Source organism: Diceros bicornis, unplaced genomic scaffold, assembly GCF_020826845.1.
Source record: "Diceros bicornis minor isolate mBicDic1 unplaced genomic scaffold, mDicBic1.mat.cur scaffold_73_ctg1, whole genome shotgun sequence".
Lineage (NCBI taxonomy): Eukaryota > Metazoa > Chordata > Mammalia > Perissodactyla > Rhinocerotidae > Diceros > Diceros bicornis.
This window is the reverse complement of record NW_026691615.1, coordinates 2,156,206-2,180,124: the sequence shown is the minus strand read 5'-3', so window position 1 is coordinate 2,180,124 and position 23,919 is coordinate 2,156,206. Positions and strand designations below refer to the sequence as shown.

General features: G+C 47.7%; 1 protein-coding gene across 2 annotated transcripts; it reads left to right on the top strand.

Moving 5' to 3' along the window:
• Nucleotides 1–327: 327 nt before the first annotated feature.
• Nucleotides 328–23,670, top strand: ACSBG2 (acyl-CoA synthetase bubblegum family member 2). 2 transcript variants are annotated; one of them, XM_058538045.1, is made up of 12 exons: nucleotides 328–489; nucleotides 3,785–3,873; nucleotides 4,564–4,684; nucleotides 7,111–7,197; nucleotides 10,779–10,928; nucleotides 14,698–14,874; nucleotides 16,973–17,154; nucleotides 17,273–17,506; nucleotides 19,734–19,951; nucleotides 21,739–21,878; nucleotides 22,099–22,261; nucleotides 23,597–23,670. In XM_058538045.1, exons 1-12 carry the CDS (start codon nucleotides 343–345, stop codon nucleotides 23,668–23,670), a joined length of 1,782 nt encoding a protein of 593 aa, XP_058394028.1. In that variant the 5' UTR covers nucleotides 328–342. The 2 variants fall into 2 exon arrangements, with proteins under 2 accessions (XP_058394028.1, XP_058394027.1); XM_058538044.1 differs by having other exon boundaries at nucleotides 22,015–22,261.
• The last annotated feature ends 249 nt before the right edge of the window (nucleotides 23,671–23,919 follow it).

The following is a 23,919-nucleotide window of genomic DNA, read 5'->3' as shown; positions in this document are numbered from 1 at the left end:
TGAGTAAGAGGGTGTTTGCTATACAATCCCTTCAACTTTCTTGGATGCTGGAAATTTTCCATGATAAATTGTTGTGAGGAGTAAGGAAAAAATAAATATGGAAGAGGAAGCTTGAATAGACCAGTGTTGACCCTCTGACTTCACTGGAGGAGTAGGATTAATTCAACACTTGGCACTTGAAGTCCAAAAAGACATCCCTCCCCCAAAGTTATTAAATGAATAAAAATCTTTGCCACCCCACCCCGGTGACTGTTTGCAGTTACTCCCCGGCTGTGGACCGTTCATCGAGATGGGAAAGTCCTTCTGAGGCTCTCAAAACATGGGCCAGGCCACGAGACCCCGATGACCATCCCTGAACTTTTTCGCGAGTCAGTCAGTCGATTTGGGACTTATCCAGCCCTCGCATCGAAGAGCAGTGAAGAATGGAAGATTCTGAATTTCAACCAGTACTACGAGGCTTGTCGGAAGGCTGCAAGAGCCTTGATCAAGGTATATGAGTCCTTCATTCATTCATTCATCATTTATTCCATCATTCATTCAGAATAGGTAATACACATACACACATCTGCTACAAAATGTGCAAACCACCACAAGACATGAAGGTTAATTGGTGAAAATTTTCCCTCCAATTCTTGACCCCTGTCTTCTAGAGGCAGCCACCATTGACAGTTTTTTGTAAGTCCTTTAGGGGAATAAATTATGTATAGATATATTATATAATTTCTACATATGCAAATTTTTACACACACGATACATACTATACCCACAGTTCTGCATTTTTCTTTTTTTCCCTTAGCATAGTATCTCTATGTATTAGTTAGATACTGCTGCATAACAAATTACTCCCAAATTTAGCAACTCAAAATGATGAACATTTATTATCTCACAGTTTCTATGGGTCAGGAATCCAAGAACGGCTTAGTTGGATATTTCTGGTTCAGTATCTCTCGGGAGGCTGTGGTCAAGCTGTCAGCCTGGGCTACATCATCTGAAGCTTAACTGGGGCTGGAGGGTCCACTGCCAAGCTTACTACTTACATGGCTGGCTGTGAGCAGGAGGCCTCAGTCTCTTGCTCACGGGTCTTCTCCATAGGGTTGCTTGAGTGTCCTCACAATATGGCTGCCAGCTTCTCCCAGAATGACTGATCCAAAAGACAGAGTGAACATATTTTATTGGTTACACAAACCAATCTTGATGCAATGTGGGAGGGGATTGTACAAGAGATCAAATACCAGGAGAGGAGAATCATGGGGGGTCATCTTGAAGGCTGGCCACTCTGAGATCCTTCCATATTGATTCATTAAAAAAAAATCCATATTCTTTTCAACAACTGCAAATCTGTATGTAACAGTTGACTTAACCAGCCCCCTACTGGTGGGCATTTAAGTTGTTTCCAGCCTTTTGCTACCATATGTGGTGTCACAGTGAACTTCCTTCATACCATGAATTCTTACAAAGACAGTGCCTCTGTATGACCACTCAGAATGTATGAGAGAATCTGCTTACCTATATTCTTGCCATCATGTTACCAAAAATGTTCATCTTGGCCAATTTGATAGGTATTTTAGGCAGAATTCTAAGATAACCCCCAAGATTCCCAGCCCCTGGTGTACTCATGCTGTATAATCTCCCTCACTTGAGTATGGGCAGGACTTGTGACTATGATGGGATTTCCCTCCTGTGGTGGCAAAGGTGAAGAGATTTTGCAGATGGAATTGAGGCCCCTAATCAGTTGACTTTGAGTTCGTCCAAAGGGCAAATGCTCTGGGTGGGCCTGACCTAATCAGGCGAACCATTAAAAGAGAGATTCTCCTGCTGGCTTTGAGGAAGCCAGCTGCCATGTTGTGGAGAGGAACATGTGGCAGGGGATGTCAGACAGCCTCTAGGAGTTGAGAGTAATCCCCAGCTGACAGCTAGCAAGAAAACAGGACCTCAGTCATTCAACCAGAAGGAAATGAATTCTGCAAACAACCCATAAGGGTGGGAGATGACCCCGAAGCTTCAGAGGAGAACACAGTCCCCACTGATACCTTGACTGCAGCTTTGGGAGATCCTAGGCAGAGGACCCCGTTAAGCTGCCCCCAGACTCCTGACTTATGAAAACTGAGAATGAATGTATGCTGTTTTAAGCTGTTAAGCTTATGATGATGTGTTATACACCAACACATAATAAATATCATAGGTATCTCCTGTTGTAAAAGGGTATCTCCTGGTGGTTTTGATTTATAGGAAGTCCAATCACATTTTGACCAGGACCTGAGTTCCTCTCTCCCCTCCTCTGAGACCCTGTGTCTTCAGCGAGAGACAGTGAAAGGCCACAATTAAGAACCATCTTCTTGGGATGAGTTTCTTCTTGGCTGCTCTGCCCCAGCGCCTTAGTGCTGTGGTTAGTTCACCTCTCCTGAAAGGTGATCCTCCTTAGCTCTGTCCTTAGTTCTGGAGTTCAAGAATCCCTGTTCTCCTAAACTTCAGGGGTCCAATCAGAAATAAATCAGTTATCTACACATTAATAGAGACACTCTGTCTACAATGAAGACAGCCTTTTGTCACTAAGCAGAAACACTTGGCATCCATGTTCTGAAGCATCAGCATGTAGACGCCTTCCAAATGCTTATGTTTTCCCCAAGAACTGGGGGTCATTGCCAGCCTTGCCTCATTTGACTAAAAGAGCCAAAAATGATGGAGTTACCCAGAAACAAAGCGGGGCCTCTTCCAAGGATGGTCACCTTCATGTCCAGGTTTCCTGGTTCATCCTCAACCACATTCAGATCAAGGCTGCACCTTTAAAAGTGTAGTTTGTCACCACTATAGGATATTATTATTTGAGTACTTTTTTAATGAAGAATAAAAATAAATTCACACCCATTAGGATGGCTAGTACTTAAAAAAAAAAACAGAAATTAACAAATGTTGGTGAGGATGAGGAGAAGCTGGAAACCGTGTGCATGGCTGGTGGGAATGTACATTGGTGCAGCCATTGCAGAAGACACTATGGTAGTTCCTCAAAAAGTTAAGCATAGAATTCCCATATGACCCAGCAATCTCACTTCTGGGTACGTAACCAAAAGAATTCAAAGCAAGAACCCAAATGGATACTTGCACATCCACGTTCATAGCAGCATTAGTCACAACAGCCAAAAGATGCCAAGTATCCATGGATGGATGAATGAGTAAACAAAATGTGGTCCATCCATAAGATGGAACATTATTCAGCCTTAAAATAAAAGGAAATTCTGACACATGCTACAACATGGGTTAAGCTGGGGGATATTATACTAAGTGAAAGAAGCCAGACACAAAAAGACTGTATGATCCCACTCGTAGGAGGTCCCTAGAGGAGTCAGATCCATAGAGACCGAAAGTAGATGGTGGGGCCAGGGGCTGGGGAAGGGGAGGGGGAGTCAGTGTTTAACGGGGACCGAGTGTCAGTTTGGGAAGGTGAGAAAGTTCTAGAGATGGGTGGTGGGGATGGTTGCACAACACTGTGAATGTGCTTAACGCTACTGAGCTGTGCACTTAAAAATGGTCAAAATGGTATAGTCATGCTATATATTGTTTACCACATTAAAAAATAAGAATAAATAAGTGAGGCATTATGCAGAGGGAGGAAAACCAGCCTCCCAATAGTCACAAAAATATCACACCCCAGATTTTAGGCTCAACACTGGCTTTTCCCCAGGTGGCTGGGATCTGTTTTCACACATCCCGATGAGCAGATCCCACCCAGAAGCAAAACATCTCCCTGTTTCCGTTTTCATCTGTCTGTCTGTGTTTGCCTTCCCAGCTGGGCCTGGAGCGTTTCCATGGAGTTGGCATCCTGGGGTTTAACTCCGCTGAGTGGTTTATTGCTTCTCTTGGCGCCATCTTAGCAGGGTAAGACCATGGGCTTGGTTCACTGTAAATGTTGGCGAGTCGCCGCTCGGAGCCTGGCAGCCCTGGGCTGGTTCCCACTGAGACACGAACAGGGATTTCAGACTCGGCCCCAGGAGAGCAGGCAAGAGAGACATACACGTCAATAAACCTGAAAAGGACCAGTATCTTGAATATGTAAGATAGTTCTATAACTCGGTAATAAAAAGACAAAAAGATTTTAAATGGACAAAAGACTTGAACAGAAATGTCACAAAGGACATAGCCAACAAGCCCTTGAAATGATACTTGATGTCATTAGCCATCAGGGAAATGCAAATTAAAGCCACAGCAGAATGGTAAGAAACAAGAACAGAAGACCATGAATGAAGGCAACAGGTGGCTGACTGTGGGGTCTAAATCCCACCTCTAGCATTTATTTGCCATGGGACCCCTAACAAGTGACTTCCCTGCTCTGAGCCTCAGTTTCCTCATCTGTAAAATGGGATACTGTGTGAGTTCCATGTTCTGACATCATAATGACACCATAGGAGTTGCTGCTCTCAGCATCATTGTATTTTTGTTGTTTTCATCATTTAAGTGGTGGAGGGAGGGGAGCTGGTGCCAAGGCTTTCCCCTCCCCCCACTTTCCAGGACATTCTCGCCTTAAGGTGTGTATGTGTGTGCACGCATGTGTGTGTTTTCTTTTCCCAGGGGCCTTTGTGTTGGTATTTATGCCACCAACTCTGCGGAGGCTTGTGAATACGTCATTACTCATGCCAAAGTGAATGTCCTGCTGGTTGAGAATGACCAACAGTTACAGAAAATCCTTTCGGTAAACCCCTACCCAGCACTTCCCACCAGTCGCCTAGGGGGTCCTCAGGGCTCTGCCCAGGTGTCTCTTTGCTCATGATCAGGTGGGGTGGTGGAGCTTGCCCCATGCACGAGTTCAGTAACAGTCCCCCAGGACCACTTTGGTATAACCAGCAAAGCTGCTTTTGGAGGGAGCAGGGTGGCATGGGGGAGACTCATTTCCAATTCATAGTAACTTAATTTCCTATTCAGCCTCCATTTAAAAAAAGTATTTACGTATTATTTTATGTACAGTCCACTGTTTGCTATTTTTCTTTTAGAAGTGTAATTATTCCGAGCCTCACGATCCTCGTAATTTTCATTTCTTATCATTTGCATCATTTCTGAAATGCTTTTGTTTTTCTCTTCTATTTCTTTCCTAAACTCCACCTCTTCATGTTTCACTTTTTTGGGGGGTCTGGCTCTCTCTTTCCTGAGCACTTGCTACATTTCCTTTGGGTTCTTCTTTCCCAGCTGTGTTTACTTTGTTACGTTGTTAATTTTATTTGGAATGTTGGGTGGCAACTTTCCTTTGCTTTGTGTGCATTGAAATTTGGCTCCTCTCTTAGTCTTTTTTTTCCTTGTGATATCCTTTTGGATGTTGTAGAAACTTTGCCAATTAATTGTGTTTGAATGAGCTGCAGTTTCCTGAACCAGCTTGTGGTGGGAGGAATCTAAGGGGAGGGGAGTCCTTGGGAGGGGTGAGCCTAGTGACCAGATTCGTTGCTCGGCCCAAGGGCCATATTTCATCACTTCTGAGTTACACATTTCTCCACTTTTTAAGGTCTCTGGAGTCAAGATGTGTCTTGCCATCAATGGCATCGTCCGATCACCGTTGGACATGTCTTTTCCCATATTTTAACATCTCTGAAATTAGGGTACATTTTCCAGACTCAATGAAATCCTAGCTGGACTCAGTGAAATAGAACACTGTGCCGCCAGCCTCCTTTGATGCCTAATTCCTGACCTGGTTCAGGAAGGACCTGCTTCCTGAAATTGCTTTCTGAAGCAATGCTGCTGTCGTGTCCAACACTCATGTTGTACCCCGTTTGTTCTGTTCACAGCAGAACACACTATGGTGTGGGTGATGGGTGATGGTTGGAGGTCCTTCCTCCTGTCTTGAATGCTGGTTTATGATTTGGGTCTTTCCACCATTAGAAAATGCCACGTACCCCATCCTTCCACCCCGCACCCGCGTCACTGCTACGCCTTTCTGGCCAGGTTCTGGTATGTTCAGCCTCACACGCATAAAGCAATATCTGAATTATTTCTGTCTCATTTTCACCGATGTGCATTTTGTGGGGGATTTGTTGTGCTTTATGGAAGATTCAAAGCCAGGCTCTTGATGTGCTCCTCCCAAACTGGATGTTTAGCTCCACTTGGAAATCTTTGATTCTGGGTGATTCTCATGGCTTATAACCCTCCAACTCTCCAGTGCTTCCCTGTCTCCTCTATTTTATTTTATTTTTTTGTGAGGAAGATCAGCCCTGAGCTAACATCAGATGCCAATCCTCCTCTTTATTATTATTATTTTTTTTGCTGAGGAAAGTTGGCCCTGAGTTAACATCTGTGCCCATCTTCCTCCACTTTATATGGGAAGCTGCCACAGCATGGCTTGACAAGCGGTGCATCGGGGCGTGCCCGGGATCCGAACCTGGGTCACCAGCAGTGGACTGCGCACACTTAACCACTCCGCCGTGGGGCCGGCCCCAATCCTGGACTTTTTATATTCCCCAAACATCCCCAGCTACCGCCTGCTGTAGGCTGTTTGGATGTCTGTTCCCCGTCTCTCTGGAAAACTCTCGTCCTGCTGTTACAAGTACTTCTGTCATCTTTTCTCTCCCACCCATGCCAGACACTTGGTTATAATTAGAATTAGCATACTGGATGTTGGAAGTGACTTTTTCAGGATTGGCTAGAAATGTCGTAGAGGCACACCCCTTCTTCTGCATGAACAGGGTACAAGAATCCCGCAGGCCTGGTCACCCGAACCTTACAGCTCTAGGTTTAGGTAGAGAGTCCCGAGCCTGTTCAGGTCCCAGCCACATTCACAGAGGATTTTTGTGGCCTGACTCCAGCTGGAAGGTTAGCTGGATCCTGGGTGCAGAGCGCAAGGTGCTGGCTCAACAACTCTGTGTAGCAGAATTCCACCTGAGACATGTTGGCTCAGGGAGGCTATTGTCTTCATCCACCTTTAACTGTTGGAGGCTACTGGTACCGACCACAAAGAACCCAGTAGTCCTAAAACCAGCTTGTTTCCTGTCAGTCAAGACAAAGGGCCACCTTTCGTGGGTGGGCATGGGAAAGAAAAGGGGCTGGGGTTGCTGTGGGAGAGCTTAGGATGCACACCCAGCTTCACTCTTTCCCAGGGCTGGGTGGCCATGGGGCCCACGCGGAACTTTCTTTCAGATTCCGCGGAGCAGGATGGAGACCCTGAAAGCGATCATCCAGTACAAGCTGCCGATGAAAGAGAGCAATGCTAAGAACCTGTACTCTGTAAGTGTGTGTGTGTGTGTGTGTGGGGGGGAGCTGAGCAACGGGGAGGGCGGAGCCTGGAAAGGGAAGTGGGCATGGCCTCTCAAAGGAGGTGAGTGGTGAGCTAGGAAGTGGGCGTGGCCTCTCAAAGGAGGTGAGTGGTGAGCTAGGAAGTGGGCGTGGCCTCTCAAAGGAGGTGAGTGGTGAGCTAGGAAGTGGGCGTGGCCTCTCAAAGGAAGTGAGTGGTGAGCTAGGAAGTGGGCGTGGCCTCTCAAAGGAAGTGAGTGGTGAGCTAGGAAGTGGGCGTGGCCTCTCAAAGGAAGTGAGTGGTGAGCTAGGAAGTGGGCGTGGCCTCTCAAAGGAGGTGAGTGGTGAGCTAGGAAGTGGGCGTGGCCTCTCAAAGGAAGTGAGTAGTGAGCTAGAAAGTGGGCGTGGCCTCTCAAAGGAAGTGAGTGGTGAGCTAGGAAGTGGGCAGGGCCTCAAAAGGGAAGTGAGCAGGGCCTTTAAGAGGCTTTTTTCTTTTTTTTTTTTTCTGATATGAAGGGTCTGATTTCTGAGGTGTCCATTCTGGTTATTTATTGCTGGGTAGTGAGTCATCCCAAAAATGGGTGGCATAAGACAACAAGAATCATTTTATTATTATTAATTTTTTTCAGAAAATTAGGCTAACCGAAAAAATACTGCATCACTGAAAATTAAGTGTTAAAAGTCACAACAATATTTTAAGTTTAAATATTTTATTTCTATCCAAACCAGAATTTATTATAAATTTGCTTTCCTGGCTTTTAATAGATGCAAAGTCATCAATAATATTTTTATTAAAGACATTAACCATTGTTTAATATCTACAAATATGTATATAGGCGTGTGCATTTCTGCCATGGCTAGGATCAGCAGCCCTGTTGGAGCCTGTCTTTATTTAAAATTTTGACAGTTCTTTCATTGTGGATTATTTTTTGCTTTGATTGTGACTTGAAAAATATTGCATTAAAATATTATTTATCTTAATTACAAAGAGGTTTCTTTTTGGGGGGGGCATCTCTGTAGACTTTGCACTCGAGGTGAAGTCCCTGGTCCTCCCTGTGGTCCCAACCCTGCAGCTGGGGCTCCCCTGGGACCTTCCTCTGGTCCTTTTTGTGGCTTCTCCACGTGATCTCGCCAGCATGGTGACTTCAGGGCCTCTGGACTTATTTGGACGCTCAGATCGCCATAGAGAACATCTTGGGAGACACAAAGAGCCAGGTGGAAGATGTCTCACCTTAAATGACCTACTCCTGGAAGTCACACAGCATCTCCTCCACTGTACTCTGCCCATCAAGGATGGAGGGTGGGGCCGCAGACTCCACCTCTTACTGAGGGAGGGGCAAGGCCCCTGAAGAGTGTGTGACACCATAAATATTGTCACAGTCATTTTTTGAAAATACACTCCGCCTCAGGGTCTCAGGAAATGTTTGGGTGCAAGCAACAGAGACTCATGTGAGCCAAAAGAGGGGTTTTTGTTTTTAAGGATACACTGAGTTGTTTCACAGAAGCCAGGCCAGGAGGCTTGCGAGCCACCAGGACAAGCTCCTGTTAATTTCCATGAGCTCAGACCCTCAAACCCATTATTCAAATCAGAAGTCCTAAAATGTCATGGAGTTCATTTGGTTTGCCCTCCATGAAAATGGGAGAAAAAGTGTCAGTGATCCTTTCTGGCCAGCCAAGACACTCACCAGCCTTCCTACCTTTCAGAAAACATTTAAATGTTAAGATCAGGATGACGACTAATTAAATAAGACAACTGATCAGAATTACAGACTTTTTAGAGGTTTAAAGTGACCATCACAGCAACAATACCTTAAATCTGGATAACTTAAAAAACTCCTTTGTTAGTAATAGCATTTACAGCAGGGTTTCTCAACCTCATAGCTGTGGACATTTTGTGTGGATAATTCTTCATCATGGGGGCCATCCTGTGCATTGTAAGATGCCACGCAGCCTCCCTGGTCTCCACCCACCAGATACCAGTAGCACCCTCCTACTTGAAACAAAATGTCCTCAGATATTGCCTACTGTCCCCTGGGGGGCAAAATCCCACAGGGGTGAGGACAATGACTTATAGGGGACAGTTTTGTGGCATGGAATAGTATCTACTTCTATGCAAGGGGGAGTAAAACTTAGCTTTAAGATTCAGTTCAGGAATACATTCGTTAGAGCTGAGAGAAAAAGAAAGCCTGAGAAACCAAAACGTGAAATTTGGGGACAGGGGGCAGGCAGAATAAGACGATGACCTGGGCAGGTTTTGATGCCTGGGGTTGGACTCAGGACCAATCCCAGATTTCCTAGAGAGAGGATTGGATTGGACCAGATTGGGTCTGGTGTCTAGCCAATCCAATCATTTGTGGCCGTGGGAGGATGGGGTCTTGCACAAGCCATTAGGGGGCACCCTTTTGGGGAAGAGCTTAGGGCGTGTCTCAGAGAAAGGACAGGGATCCCCAAAGGGCTTGTGTTTTGCAGGAAACACTGGCCATATCTGGAGGACTTTGCATTCCCTCCATCTTGAAGACAGGGAATCACCCTCGTCCAGAACCTGTTGGGGCTCCATGGTAGAATTTTTAAAGGTCCCATTTATTACTCAGTTCCTACAACACAACAGTTCCTTTTGAGGCACCAAATTCAATGGTAGTTAAGGCTCTGGAATCAGACCATCTCGGGTTCCTCTGTTTACTTGCTGTGTGACCTTAGGCAAGTAACTTACCGCCTCTGAGACTCAGCTCCTTCATCTGCTATCAGGAGATAATGTATCAATTCTCACTAAGGCTGCTTTTGGTTGCAAATGACCAAAGCTTGACCCCAAAGGGCTTAAGCGAAAAAGATAATTTGTTGGCTCCTGTAACTATAACCCAGGGTGTGGATTTCAGGCATGGCTGGAACCAGAGGCTCAAATAATGTAACCCAGGCTCCTTTTGGTTTCTTGGCTCCACTCCAGCCTTAGCTTCCCCCCAGAGTCCTGAGACGGTCCAGCAGCTCCTGGGGCTACATCTTGACTCATTCATGTCCAGACAGCACTTCCAGCAAAAGCCCTGACCTTCACTGTGATTGGACTATCTGAGGTCACATGCCCAGATCTGATCCAATCACTGTGGCCCAGGCAAATGGACTCCTCTGCCTTAAACCAATCAGAGTTGACCTCTGGGGCTGGGGTGGAGTCGTCCCCATCCATCTGGTAACTGAGAAGTTTGGGGTGCAGAGTAGAATCTGGGAAGGCAGTGATCAAATAATATCGAACTCCACTCTTCTAAGCATTTTACGTATGTTAACTCATTCACTGCTTAGAACAACCCAAGGAGTTGGATCCTGATATCCTCATTTTACAAACGAGGAAACTGAGGCCCGGGGTCTTAAGTAGCCTGCCCAGGAAGTAGAGGCATAGAAGCAAACATCTTGGGGCTTTTGTAAAAGGAACCAGGGCTGGCGCAGCCTAAGCCTTTCCTTTTGCTGGGAGTTGTGCTTTAGGAGAAGCCAGCGGGACAAGATCTGAGCGGGGAAAGGGCACTCCTGGTGTTGAGGTCACCTCTCATGCCCCCTGAGTCTCCCCTTTCTGCTTGTCTTTCTTTCCACAGTGGGATGACTTCATGGAACTCAGTAGCAGCATCCCCGATTCCCAGCTGGACCAGATCGTGAGGAGCCAACAGGCCAATCAGTGCGCTGTGCTCATCTACACCTCGGGGACCATGGGCGATCCCAAGGCCGTGATGCTCAGCCATGACAATGTGAGTGCCGTCTCTGCCGACAGGGACGAGCTCTGGAGCATCCCGAGTCCCTTTGCTCTGGGGCAGTGGACTTCGGGGTGTTCTGGGTCTTGACCCACAGGGGCAGGGTGGCGTTTAGGGGTCTAGCCTTCTTCAGGTCCCCAACCAGTGGGGCGTAGAGAGTCACATGCAGGCTTTCAAGGGGGGTTGAGATCAAGGACTTTGGAGCAGACCTGGGTCCAAATCCTGGCTCTGTGATCTTGGGCAAGACATGTACCATCTCTGAGCCTCAGTTTCTTTATCTGTAAAATGGACATGACGTCATAGTCCCTGTCGCATGGGTTGCTTTGAAGAATAAATGAGTTAGTATTTGTGGAGAGCTTAGATCCGTGTTTGATAATAAAATCAATACGTGAAAGAGCAGGGTTCACGTTCTGTGTTTCAGGATCAAAGCAGAAGTTGAGGTTTTTGTTACTCGAGGAAGGCTGCGTGTTTCGGGAAAATTTATGTGTCTCGAGGTGGAATCCAAAACGGCTGGGAATTTAGGTCACTGTTATCAAAGAGTAAGGGTGATAGATGCTAGAAGATTCCATTTCGATAAAAGCCTAGAAAAGGCAAATGTATCGATAGGGACAGAAAGCAGATTGGTGATTACCTAGGGAGGGAGGCATTACAAGGGGACAGGAGGAAATTTTTGGGGGGGGCAACAGAAATGTTCACTATCCTGATGGTGGTGATGGCTCCACGGGTGTAGACATGTCAATATGTGTCAAATTGTATACTTTAAATGTGTGCCGTTCACTATACGCCAATTATACGTCAATAAAGCTGTTTAAAAGGAAAAAGAATAAGAAAGACAGTAACCGTTCACTTTTGCCACATGCTCACTCCATGCCAGCTGCTGTACCAAGAGCTTTACATGGAATAAATCCTCGCAGCTGTTGATTCTATCAGGCCAGTGCTATTTTTACAGATGAGCAAACTGAAGCCCAGAGAGGTTAAATTACTTGGCCCAAGTCACACAGCAAACAGGCAGGCTGGCTCCCCAGTCCACATTTTTAACTACACTGTAGATCTATGTGGCTAATGTAAGGATGTCCAAAGATGGGACGCAAACACTTTAAATCCAGTTGCAGAGCAGTAAGCGGACCACAATGTGATTTTTGTTAAAAAGTGAAAAATGCCAACAGGCGATGAGCGTGTATGTAAGTTTTAAAATCAGAGAAGTGACTGGCAGGACACGCACCCAACTGGCAATGGTGGCTCCCCTCTGTAAGTCAGAAAGATTGATAGTTTGTAAAGGAAGTGTTTCTACCTTATAAGAGCTTTTTCCTGCAGCCCAGATATTAATAGTTACAGCAAATACTGGCCTTTGCACTGGCTGTTCCCTCTGCATGGAATTCTCTTTCCCAGAAAGCCACATGGCTTGCTCCTTCACCCCTTCAGGTCTCTGCTTGAATGTCACCTCCTCAGTGAAGCCCTCCCTGAAGTCCGTGTTTAAAATAGCAAACAATAAACCACCCCATTCGTCCCTAATCCTCCTGTGGCTACTTCTTCCTTCCCTAGAATTTCTTACACTGACATATTATATAGTCACTTGTTTGTCGTGAACGTCAGCTCCTTGAGGACAGGGCTTGTCTGTTGGCTGCTGTGTCTCCAGTGCCTTGTTTGCTGCTGCGTCTCCAGTGCCTGGCGCGTAGGAGGACTCAATCCACTTTTGTGGAATGAATGAATGAATGAATGAATGAAAGGAATCTGATTGACCCCCACCCCACTCTGGCCAGCATTTACTCTGCAAGTGGCTTCATGTCTGGTGAGATATTCTCCTAGCACAGGGGCAACAAGCATGGACCCTGGAGCGAGGCTGCCTGGATCTGAATCCTAGTTCTCTCACATGCTGGCTGTGTGACCTGGGACCAGTTCCTTAACCTCTCTTGGCTTCAGTTTCCCCATCTGTAAAACAGAGAGAAGAATGGTTTCTACCTCTTAGAGTTGCTATCAAGGTTACATTATTTCATATACTGTGTCAGGTAGCTATTGCTGCGTAACAAACCATTCCAGAACTTAGCAACTTAAAATGCAACAATGTCTTATTTCTGGGTCTGGATTTGGGGCAGGGCATTTCTTCTGCCCCACACAGCATCAGCTGGGGTCACTCTGCTGTCTTCCAGCTGGGCTGGGCTGGATGGCCCAAGAAGGGCTTCACTCAGGTGTCTCACGTGGCACATAGAGAGCTACACCCATGTTAGTTATTATTATGTTTTAAATCATCATCTCTATTGCAAGAAGTTAAAGCTAGCCCAGGATTCTCAACATACATCAACAGGTCAAAGTTTCTCCCATTTATAGGGTTCTGACTATGTGCCATGCTGAGAGAAACACATGTTAACTTGTCGCTCATGAACCCCTTTCACGGATGGGGAAACTGAGGCTCAGAGAGGGGAAATGACTTGCTCAAGGTCACAGAACAAAGAAAGGCCTGAGCTGGGGTCTGAACCCAGGAGTGTCTACACCACTGTGACCATGGTCCACATATGCCAAGCCCCTTCCCTGACAAATGGGTGTTGGTGCCTTGGAGCAGAGGCTGTGAGTGACAGTGGCTTACGGGGGCAGAAGTAAAATCCCTCCATCATGAGGCCCAGAGAAAGAACTGGGACTAATCTTGAGGGCTTGCTATGGGCCAAGCATGTTGCATACTTTGCTGCACTTAATTGTCCCTTCTATCTCCTCATTCATTCATTCACTCAACAAAAATTTACTGAGCACATACTACATGCTAGGGATACAGCACTGAACAAAACAAACCCAGTCTTGGCCCTCGGGAAGAAAGCAGGGGATGAACAAAATAAAACCACTCAGGTTGAGGTGAGTGGTACCTAGAGAATTAGACAAATAATGGAAACTCCAGTCTGGGTGGTGTGAGACAGCCTCTCGGGGGGTGGCGACATTTAAGCGGAAACTTAACATTCGAGAAGGAGTCAGTCACAGGGAATGCTGGAGGAACAGCATTGCAGGCAGGGGGAACAGCCAGTGCAAAGGCCCTGAGGCTGGACCAGACCTGATGTGTTGGAGGAACAGCGGGAGGCCCATGTGGCTGGATTAACAAGGTGACTGTTTGCCAGAGATTTATGACAGCAGTGAGAAAGACAGATTGCACAATTATAGATACATGAAAACTTTACATCAAAATATTCATTGGAGAAAGAAAAACGTTCATACGCTAATGGTTGGGGTGTTTATGTGGTGGGACTATGGGTGGCCTTTTTGTTTGTTGGACCACGTTGGTTCCATAGTTATAGACTGGACGTGAGATGCCTCTGTGCCCATTTTACAGATGAGGAAAGAGAGGCTGCAAGGGATTTTAAGCAAACAGCCCAGGGTCTCCCAGCTAGCAAATGGTGGAATTAGGATGTGATTCTGGGACACTTACTGGATCCTTCAGATTTCTGATTTTCCAGCTAGATGTTCTGACTTCAGGGTCTGTTGTTGGACTTGAGGGGGTCTGTTTAACCTCACAAAGCTGCCCACTGAATTCTACACCTCCTGTTAGCCTCAGGCAAGTTAGTTAACTGCCCCATGCTTCTGTTTCCCATCTGCAAAATAGGGATAATCCTAATTACCAACCCCAGCGTGTTACGATGACTCAATGACTTAATGTTTGTAAAGTACAAGAGTGGTGCCCAGCACATAATAGGTGCTTTGTAAGCATTTGCTAAAGAATTGCATTTACGCAAATGGCCCTCCTGCGAGGACGGGGCGCCCTTGACCGTCAGCCCGACCTGTCTTCTAGATCACATGGCTGGCCGGGACGGCGGCGAGGGACTGCGGCCTGTCTCACGCTCCGCAAAGGCAAGAGGTGGTGGTCAGCTACCTCCCCCTCAGCCACATCGCGGCTCAGATGATGGATGTCTGGATCCCCATGAAGATCGGGGCTTTCACATACTTTGCTCAACCAGACGCTCTCAAGGTAAGGCCGAGGGCAGAACCAGGGGCTCCTCTGTCCTCATCTTGTGCTCTAACATTTAGCAGCACTGGAAACGGTTGGCCTCATTCTTTTTGCTTTTATCTTTATCCCAGTCAAGCCATCCATGTATGGTTGTATAGATTGTACACTGAACAACCCAAGCCTAGGATGGGAATGGTATTGAAAGCAGAATGTGTGTGTGTGTGTGTGTGTGTGTGTGTAGTTTTTTCAAAAAGTCAGTATTCTCAATTCCTAAAAGCTCCAAAAACCAAACCCATCTCACAATCTTTAACTTAGCCACATCTGCAAAGTCCCTTTGGCCATGAAAGGTAACATATTCACAGGTTCCAGAGGCTAGGATGTGGACATCTTTGGGGGGCCATGATTCTGCCTTCCACATTCTCCATCAAGCAGGCTAAGTCTTAAGGTCTTTGTGATTCCTTCTAGAAAGGTTCCTTCTCCTGTTCTTTGCATGGCTGACTCCTCCGTGTCATTTAGTTCTTGCTTAAATATCTCCTGGCCCCTCTCAGTCCCTCTCACATCCCCATGCTCAGTGTCTTGAGATGAAGTAGCCACTCAACAAATACTTTAGTTTTTGGTTGAATACATAATGTAAACACACTCACCTACGGGACCTGAGAAGTTTCTATCCTTCCACAACCTTATCAACCCCTAATACGGTCAAAACATTTACAATACTCAACTTGACGGGTGATAAAGGTGTCTTAACATTTTAAGTAACTGCCAGATTATTTTCCAAAGTGGCTGCACCGTATTATATTCCCATCAGAAGTGTATGCGAGTTCCGGTTTCTCTGCGTCCTCACTAACACGTTATTATTATTGTTAATTATTATTAATGCCATCCTAGTGAGTGTGAAGTGGTATCCTGTCATTTTAATTTGCATTTCCCTAGTGACTTATGGTGGTGAGCAAGTTTTCATGTGTTTCTTGGCTGTTGGTATATCTTCTTTGGAAAAACATCAGTTCAAATCTTTGCCTATTTTAAAATTTGGTTGTCTGTCTTCTTCTTGTTGAGTCTTAAGGATTCTTTATACATTCTGAATACAAGTCTTTTATTGAATATATGATTGGCAAACAATTTCTCCCAGTTCTGTGGCTTGTCTTTCCACTCTAACTCTGATGAAGTCCAATTTATTATTTTTTTTCTTTCACGCTTTTAGTGTCATATATAAGAAATCTTTGCCTACTTCCAGGTCAGAGAGATTTTCTTCGATGGGTTTGTCTAGAAGGCTTTTAGTTTTAGCTTTACATTTGGGTCTGTGATTCCATTTTGAGTTTAGTTCTGCATTTGGCAAGAAGTAAGGCTCTAAGATAAGCTCTTATTTTTTTTATTCTTAATTTTTTTGGATATGAATATCCTTTCTTCCATTGAATTGCCGTGGACTTTTATTGAATGTCAAGTGATCACAAATGTAAAGATTCATCTCTGGATCTTCTATTCTGTTCCATTGATCTATACGTTTATCCTTACATCAAAATCGCACTGACTTGATTTTTCTGGCTTTATGGTAGGACCTTGTCCCATTTTGCCTGGGACTTTCCCAGTTTTATCACCAAAAATTCCACATTCCAGGAACTCCTCCAGTTCTGGGCAAACCAGGACGGTTGATCACCCTACTCAATAATGTTTCAAAATCAGTAAGTCCTCTGATTTTGTTCTTCTTTTCCAAAATTGCTTTGGCATTCTAAGTCCTCTGCATTTCCATATAAATTTTAAGATAAGCTTGTCAATATGTACGAAAAAGCCTGTCTGGATTTTGATAGGGACCGCATTGAGCCTATAGATTAATTTGGGGGAGAATCTTGCATCCTTTTTAACAGTTGCATAATATTCCACTGCATCATCAGGCTGAAGTTTTTTTCCCAGTCTGTGCTCTCCACCAAATCCCTAGGGAGAGTGTGAAAATCTGATTGGCTGCCAGCCAGCCAATGGGTTGGCTCCCTTGGGTTGGGAGCTGGCCCTGGTCCAATCAGCCAAGGGAAGGTTCTCCTGGGCTGAGTTGGGTGGCTGGGGAGAGATGGACATCTGGGGTCCGTGGAAGGTGCAGGTGTGGCTAACGCAGCTCTGCCCCCTGCAGGGCACCTTGGTCAGCACTCTGCAGGAGGTAAAGCCGACCGTCTTCCTAGGGGTGCCCCGAATTTGGGAGAAGATGCAGGAGAAGATAAAGGAAAGTGGTGCCAAATCTTCAAGCTTGAGGAAGAAGGTGTTTTCATGGGCGAGAACTATTGGCTTAAAGGTCAACACAAAAAGGATTTTGGGGTAGGTGCAGGGTCCAGCCAGGCCGGGCAGGGAGGGTAGGGGCGGAGGGGCTCAGCCTTCTCCAGCTGGGTCCCATCAGCCCCCTTTGGCTCATGGGCTGTGGCATTCTTGTTCACAGGACACATGACACTCCCGTGAGCTACCACGTGGCGAAGGCCCTCGTGTTCAGCAAAGTCAGGAGCGCCCTTGGCTTTGATCATTGCCACTCTTTTATCAGCGGGGCCGCTCCCCTCAGCCAAGAGACCTCCGAGTTCTTTCTCAGCCTGGACATACCTATAGGCGAGATGTACGGTATGAGCGAGAGCTCAGGACCCCACACCATATCCAACCAGGATAACTACAGAGTTCTAAGGTACTGGCCTCCTGGTCAGACCCCTGGTCCTCCAGCAACACGGGGTCAAGGGGATGAAGATGGGAGGGTGGGCAGACCTCTGGGCTAAGATGACTCCTGACTTGGTATCTCCAGAATGACCTTGTTCTCCAGCGAGCACCAAATCTTGATGACCATGGGAAGCCCCGGTTTGTAGGAGAGCCCGCAGTCAAGGGGAAGGGCTCTCAGGATGCTCCACGGTCTCCCCCTGATGGTCACTTGCCAGTTCTGCCTCCAGATGGCCCACCCCAGGCTTGCCCACCCTAGGTTTCCTCCTGAGACCTCAGGACCCTTCATCTCCATGATGCTCCATCCCAAACACGTCCACGGGTCCTTTCTGGCTTTGTCCCAAGCTCAGCTCACCCAAGGCTGTAGGACTGAACCCAATGATCCTGACACAGTAAGAATACCAAAGGCAACTTGCACGCCAAGTCTGAGCACCATGTCCTTCACAGAACCTTCCAGTTGGGTCTCTCCCTGACTCCCTCCCTGCCGCCATATTGCAAGTTTGGCTTTCCATTCATGCTTGGCCAGGTTCCCACTGCCTTTGAACTTAGCAAGAAGGAAGCTCAATCTTCCTAATCTGGCAAAACCATCTCCTGCCTTTTACTTTACCTTACAGGGGAGCTTCGTACCTCAATAGCCCCCTCTTTCCCCTCCACAATCCAATCTGGGTCTATTTTCTGCAGAACCCAAACGCCCACTGGAGTTTTTCAGAACCCAAGAGTTGCCCTTCCCTAAAGAGAAGTGACACTGTCCCAACTCTGGAGGAAAGGTACAGATTCCAGCCCCTGTCTTTAATTATTTTCTTTTGACGAGGAATACACATGTCAAAAAAAAATCAGAAGGTGTAAAATGATCAAATGGAAAGCTCCCTCCCTCCCACCCCAAACCTCCAGTTCTTTCTGGATGAGTTTGCCAACATACACACTTTTATCCCAAATGGAAGCATTTTCCCTGTAAAAATGGACACAAAACTCGTCCCCTCTGAACTATTATTTGCTATCTGGAGCTCAGGGACCAAATAAACTCAGATAACATGGGATCCCTCACTATCTGGATGTGTAATGCAAACTTCCACTCAGTCTTGACTCACACCATCCAAGCTCAGAAATCAAGTGGATTTGGTTAGTAAGGGATTCTGACCTCATAGAGAATGTTCCCCACCATCATAAACAGCTGCCTCATTTTTAACAGCTGCGTAGTATTCCACTGGGTGGATGTACCATAATGTATTTAATTTGTCCCTTATTGGTGGATGTTTAGGGCTTTTTTCTCCATCATTTGTCTCCACAAACGATGCTAAAGGGAATGCTTTGTATATACACCATATATTTTCCTAAACCAATTGGTGAAAAATGGTATCTCAACGTAAATTTCATTTACATTCCTTTTATTATGAGTGAAGTTGAAAAAAATCCTTTCATATATATAAGAGCCATTGTATTTCCTTTTTTTCTGAACTATCTGTCCGTATCATCTGCCCATTTTTAAAACTGGATTTGTGGTCCCTTTATTATTGGTTTGTTGGTGCTCTTTACATATTAGGAAAATCAGCCCTTTGTCTTTGATATGAGTGCAAATATTCTACCCCTAGGTTTGTCGTTGATGTTTTGGTTTTAGTTAAGTTGTTTTTTTTTGCTGTGCAGAAATTTTTTTCTTTACATGAGTGACTTTTTATCAATCTTTTCTTTATGGCTTCTGGGTCTTTCCACATTCCCAGAAAGCCCTTCAATGGGGAAGTCGTAAGGAGGCTCTTTGTAAATTTGGAGCTTGTCGGGCACGCCGTCTTTTTTCTCTTGCTAACTAAACGAATCCCTGCACTTAGCTCTAAAACCATTGGCCCTTCTAACTACCGGTGAAAGAGATCTCAGCAAAGCAATAAGAAAATCGTTTCTTTTCTGTGTCTTAAAACCACCCAAATGTTTTTGGTCCCAAATGTGACCTCTAGGAAAAGGAGTCATAAGAATCCAGATTCCAGATAGTGTGCTATTGTGTCTTGTGGAAGGAACTTAAACCTCGAAAGAGATTCTGGTTGGTTGTCTGACCTAAAAATCAGCTGTCCTGGTCACCTGGAAAGGTGTGAAAGGGGCAGATCCAGCCTGGGCCAGCGGGGCAGAGTTAGGAGCCTGGGCTGCAGACCCACGCTGACCTGGATGGGTGACCTCATCTCTCTGGGTCTCAGTTTCCCCCTCCTGTTTCCTGGCAGCTGCGGGAAAATCATGAGTGGGTGTAAGAACATGCTGTACCAGCAGACCAAGGACGGCACGGGGGAGATCTGCATCTGGGGCCGGCATGTCTTCATGGGCTACCTGGAGAGGGAGGAGGCGACCATGGAGGTGCTCGATGAGGAAGGCTGGCTGCACACCGGGGACCTGGGCTGCATGGACCACCAGGGTTTCCTCTACATCACCGGTCGCATCAAAGGTACGGAGGCTGGGCTCTGCGGGGGCCTCCTGCAAGCAGGCCCCCCCAAACATTTAAGGGCCTGGCACACAAGCACAAGCAGAGACCCCCCCCCAGCCCCCACCTCATTTTCAGTCCCAGTTGCAACTTCTCAGCTCAGCTGTTGTAGTGCAAAAGCGGCCGTAGACAATACATAGACGGATGGACGTGGCTGTGTGACAATAAAAATGTCATACAATTTTCGTGTGTCACAAATAGCATTCTTCTTTGGATTTCCTTCCAACCGTTTTTTTTTTTTTTTTTTTGGTGAGGAAGATCAGCACTGAGCTAACATCTGATGCCAATCGTCCTCTTTTTGCTGAGGAAGATTGGCCCTGGGCTAACATCCCTGCCCATCTTCCTCTACTTTATATGGGACGCCACCACAGCATGGCCTGACAAGCAGTGTGTTGGTGCGTGCCCGGGATCCGAACCTGCGAACCCTGGGCTGCTGAAGCAGAGTGTGTGCACTTAACCGCTGTGCCACCGGGCTGGCCCCCCAACCATCTAAAAACGTGAAAACCATATTTTTTTTGGCCAAAGACAGGTGGAAAAGTTTGCCAACCCCTGATGTAGATACAGCATTTGGTGCTGAGCCTGACATAGGCAGTAACTGTTCAGTGAGTGGGCTATGTTAGCACTATCTCAATGATAAGCAACAGGTTTGAGTGAAAAAGGGAAGCTGTTGGCTCAAAACCAGAAAAGTCCAAAAGATCTTGTGAGCTTCAGGCATGGCTGGATCCAGGTGCCAAAACGATGTCACACGGAATCTCTTTATCCTTCTCTTCCTGAGCTCTCCTCTGTGTTGGGGCCATGCTTGAAGAGGCTTTTCCCATTTGCTGTCAACAGTCTAGGCTCACCCTAACCCCAGAGGGATAAGAGTGTGTTATGCCCTATAGTTTCAGCAAAGGTTTAGTCCTGACTCTCATTGGATCCCATCTTGATCCAATGGCTCACTGTAAGAGGATGGAATATGCTGATGGGTCACACCTGGTCACTTGCTCGCTCCTCCGTCCACCCTGCCCAAACCACACGTGTTAAAGATGGAGAGAAGTTCCCTAAAGAAACATCAGGTGTGCTGACCCAGAGGCAGAGTCCCCGGGCAGACAACACCGTAGATACCCGTTACGAGATCATGTTGATAGTCACTGCTGCTCTAATGACCTAGTAAAGGCGACTGCAAGATCACGGGATGGGATGGAGAGAGTTTGGGTGGGTAGGACAGGAAGCAGCTAGCATCCCAGATGAAAGAGCCCTCGGAGAATTTGAGAGGCTGGGGAGAAAGTGACACAATTCTCTTAGAGCCTGCCAGAATTAGGGATGCTACACACGCCCCTGGGGAAAACCGGACTCAGGTCCTTTGCCGGTTGCCGAGTGATGGAGAAAGCAGGAGACAGGGAGACGGGGTGTGGCCAGGAGCATTTCACCGTCTTCCAAACAAGACATATTAGAGGGCCTGGAACAGGGTACGGGGGACCGAGAAATGGGCGGTGAGTTAATAAGATGCTGTCCAAGTGGAATGCACAGGACTTGGACGCTTGGTGGGAAGTTGAAGAAGATGGGGGACGAGGGGCGGAGTGCCTTTGGGTCTGAGGCTTGGAGAAGGGCCAGGCGAGAGTCCTGGCCGTCGGCAGGGGTCCCCTCTCTGCTTCTGGGGTTTTTTTTTATGTGGGTGGTCGTTTGTGCCAACGTCTGTCTCCTCTGATCCTCGAGGGGACGGGGTTTGCGTTGTCGTGGTTGAACCCATCCCGAGCCGTACTCTGTTCCAGAAATCCTCATCACGGCTGGCGGCGAGAACGTGCCACCCGTTCCCATCGAGAACATGGTGAAGGAGAAGCTTCCCATCATCAGCCACGCCATGTTAGTGGGCGACAAGGCAAAGTTCCTGAGCATCCTGCTGACGCTGAAGGTAACGCGGCTTTGCAATCCCTCGGGGGTGTCTCTGCCCCTGTGGGTCTGGGACCCGCTTCCTGGTCTGCGGGGCGGGGGCGGGCCGGGGAGTGTGCGTGGGTGTTGGATCTGGTGACAGGGGTCTCCTGGGGCAGTGCGAGGTCGACGGGATGAGCGGAGAGCCGCTGGATAGGCTGAGCCTGGAGGCCATCAAGTTTTGCCAGAACCTGGGCAGCCAGGCGACCACGGTGACTGAGATTCTGGAGCTGCGAGACCCGCTGGTCTACGGGGCCATCCAGCGAGGTATAGACGCCGTCAATCAGGAAGCCGTCTCCAATGCGCAGAGGATTCAGAAGTGGGTCATCCTGGAGAAGGACTTTTCCATCAGTGGTGGAGAGCTAGGTGAGTTGGAGAGCCGGTGGCCTTGGCGCTGGGAGGCTGGCCTCCTGCTAGTGTCCAGGGCCACGTGGGCTCTGAGGAGACATGCCCTTTTCTGGGAGTCGAGGGGTCTGTGTGACCAGCTGGGGACTGGGAGAGGGACGCTGCCCCCTCCAGCTAACTGGTGCCCAGCTCCCCAAGCCCCCGACCACACACACACACACACTCAACACACATACAGTCCCTTCTTCCCAAGGCAGCCACATCCCCTCTCTGGGAATAAAACCTAAACTCCTCACTATGGCTTTACATGATCTCTCTCCTGCTGACTGCTCCTTCTTACTTACTCTGCTCCAACTGCACGGGCCTCCCTGCTGTTCCAATTCTCCAAGCACGGTCCTGCCTCAGGGCCTTTGCACTTGCTGTTCCCTCTACCTGGAATGCCCTTCCCCCTCAGTTGTTTGCCTGGATGGCTCCTTCTCATGGTCCAGGTCGCACCCTAAAAAAGCCACTTCCTCAGAGCACGCTTCCCTGACCACCCTGGCTAAAAGGGGCTTGCCATTGCCCTTAGTATATCAGCCCTGTAGCTAACCATCACACCTACCATATCACCCTGTCTTCTCGCCTCCCTAACACGTCAAGTCTGAAATTCCCCTATGTATCAGTGTGTTTTTGTGTGTCTCCCCAGTGAGGGGAGGGCTCACTCCAGAGTGGGGGGCTTGCTTTCTATCCATGTCCCCCTCTGGGGCTTGCTCTCAACTCTCAGCTGGACTCGACAGCACAGACTGGAGGGAGTGGGAGAGAGGGCGAGCATGCGGCTTCGAACAACCCGGGTTCAAATCCTGTGCCCACCACACGGAGAAGTGACTTGTCCCTATGAGCCTCAGTCACTTCATGTACAAGTTGGAAATGTAATCCTCGAGGGGCTGTTTAGGACACTGCGGGGGGAAGCCCACACCCCTGGGTGACTCGGAGCCTATGGAACATCCTGGGCTGTGGATCAGAGATTCAGCCCGCCAGGCACTTGCTGGGTGATCTCAGAGCGAGTGGCCCTCTCTGAGCCCCTGTTTCCTCACCTGTAAAATCAGGGGGTGGTGTCCCTCTTTTGCTGGGTGCATTGTCCATGTCAGGCACAGAGCTCAGCATGCTCTCCACCCACCAGCTCACGACATCCTCGCCACAGCCCGAGGACAAGGTGGGGGTTCCATTATCCCCGCACCGATGTCACACCCAAGAAGTCGATGGCAGAGCCGGCCACCGGCCCAGGCCCAGCCATGGGACCCTGTCGCCTGGTCACGCCCGGGGCACATGGACTTTTATTTCATCCCCACCCTGAACTGGCTTCTCTTTTCTCCATAGGTCCAACGACAAAGATCAAGAGACATTTCGTAACCTGGAAATACAAAAAGCAAATCGAAAACTTATACCACTGACTTCTTCGGCAGAGCGGCTCATGGCAGTCCCAATGGTGAGACTGGCTTTGCTGGCTGCGCCTCGAACAGCACCCACAGCGGTGGGCTCCCCTGTGTGGCAGGCGGGTCCCTGAGCAGAACTGCAGAGGCCGCACACGCGCCCACACACGCTCGGTTGCTGTGGATGCTGGGTCGGGTCCGGCCTCAACTCACGCTGTCTCCCCCAGGGTCACGGTGGGGCGTGCAAACTCCCTCATGGTTGGCCGCCAA

What these genes read in the sequence shown, in the direction of transcription:
- ACSBG2 (XM_058538044.1), top strand. Translation starts at nt 343, where the DNA reads ATGACCATCCCTGAACTTTTTCGCGAGTCAGTCAGTCGATTTGGGACT. An exon ending in TGATGCTCAGCCATGACAAT is followed by an intron (nt 10,929 to 14,697) that starts GTGAGTGCCGTC and finishes CCTGTCTTCTAG; the next exon opens with ATCACATGGCTGGCCGGGAC. An exon ending in CATCAGTGGTGGAGAGCTAG is followed by an intron (nt 22,262 to 23,596) that starts GTGAGTTGGAGA and finishes TTTTCTCCATAG; the next exon opens with GTCCAACGACAAAGATCAAG.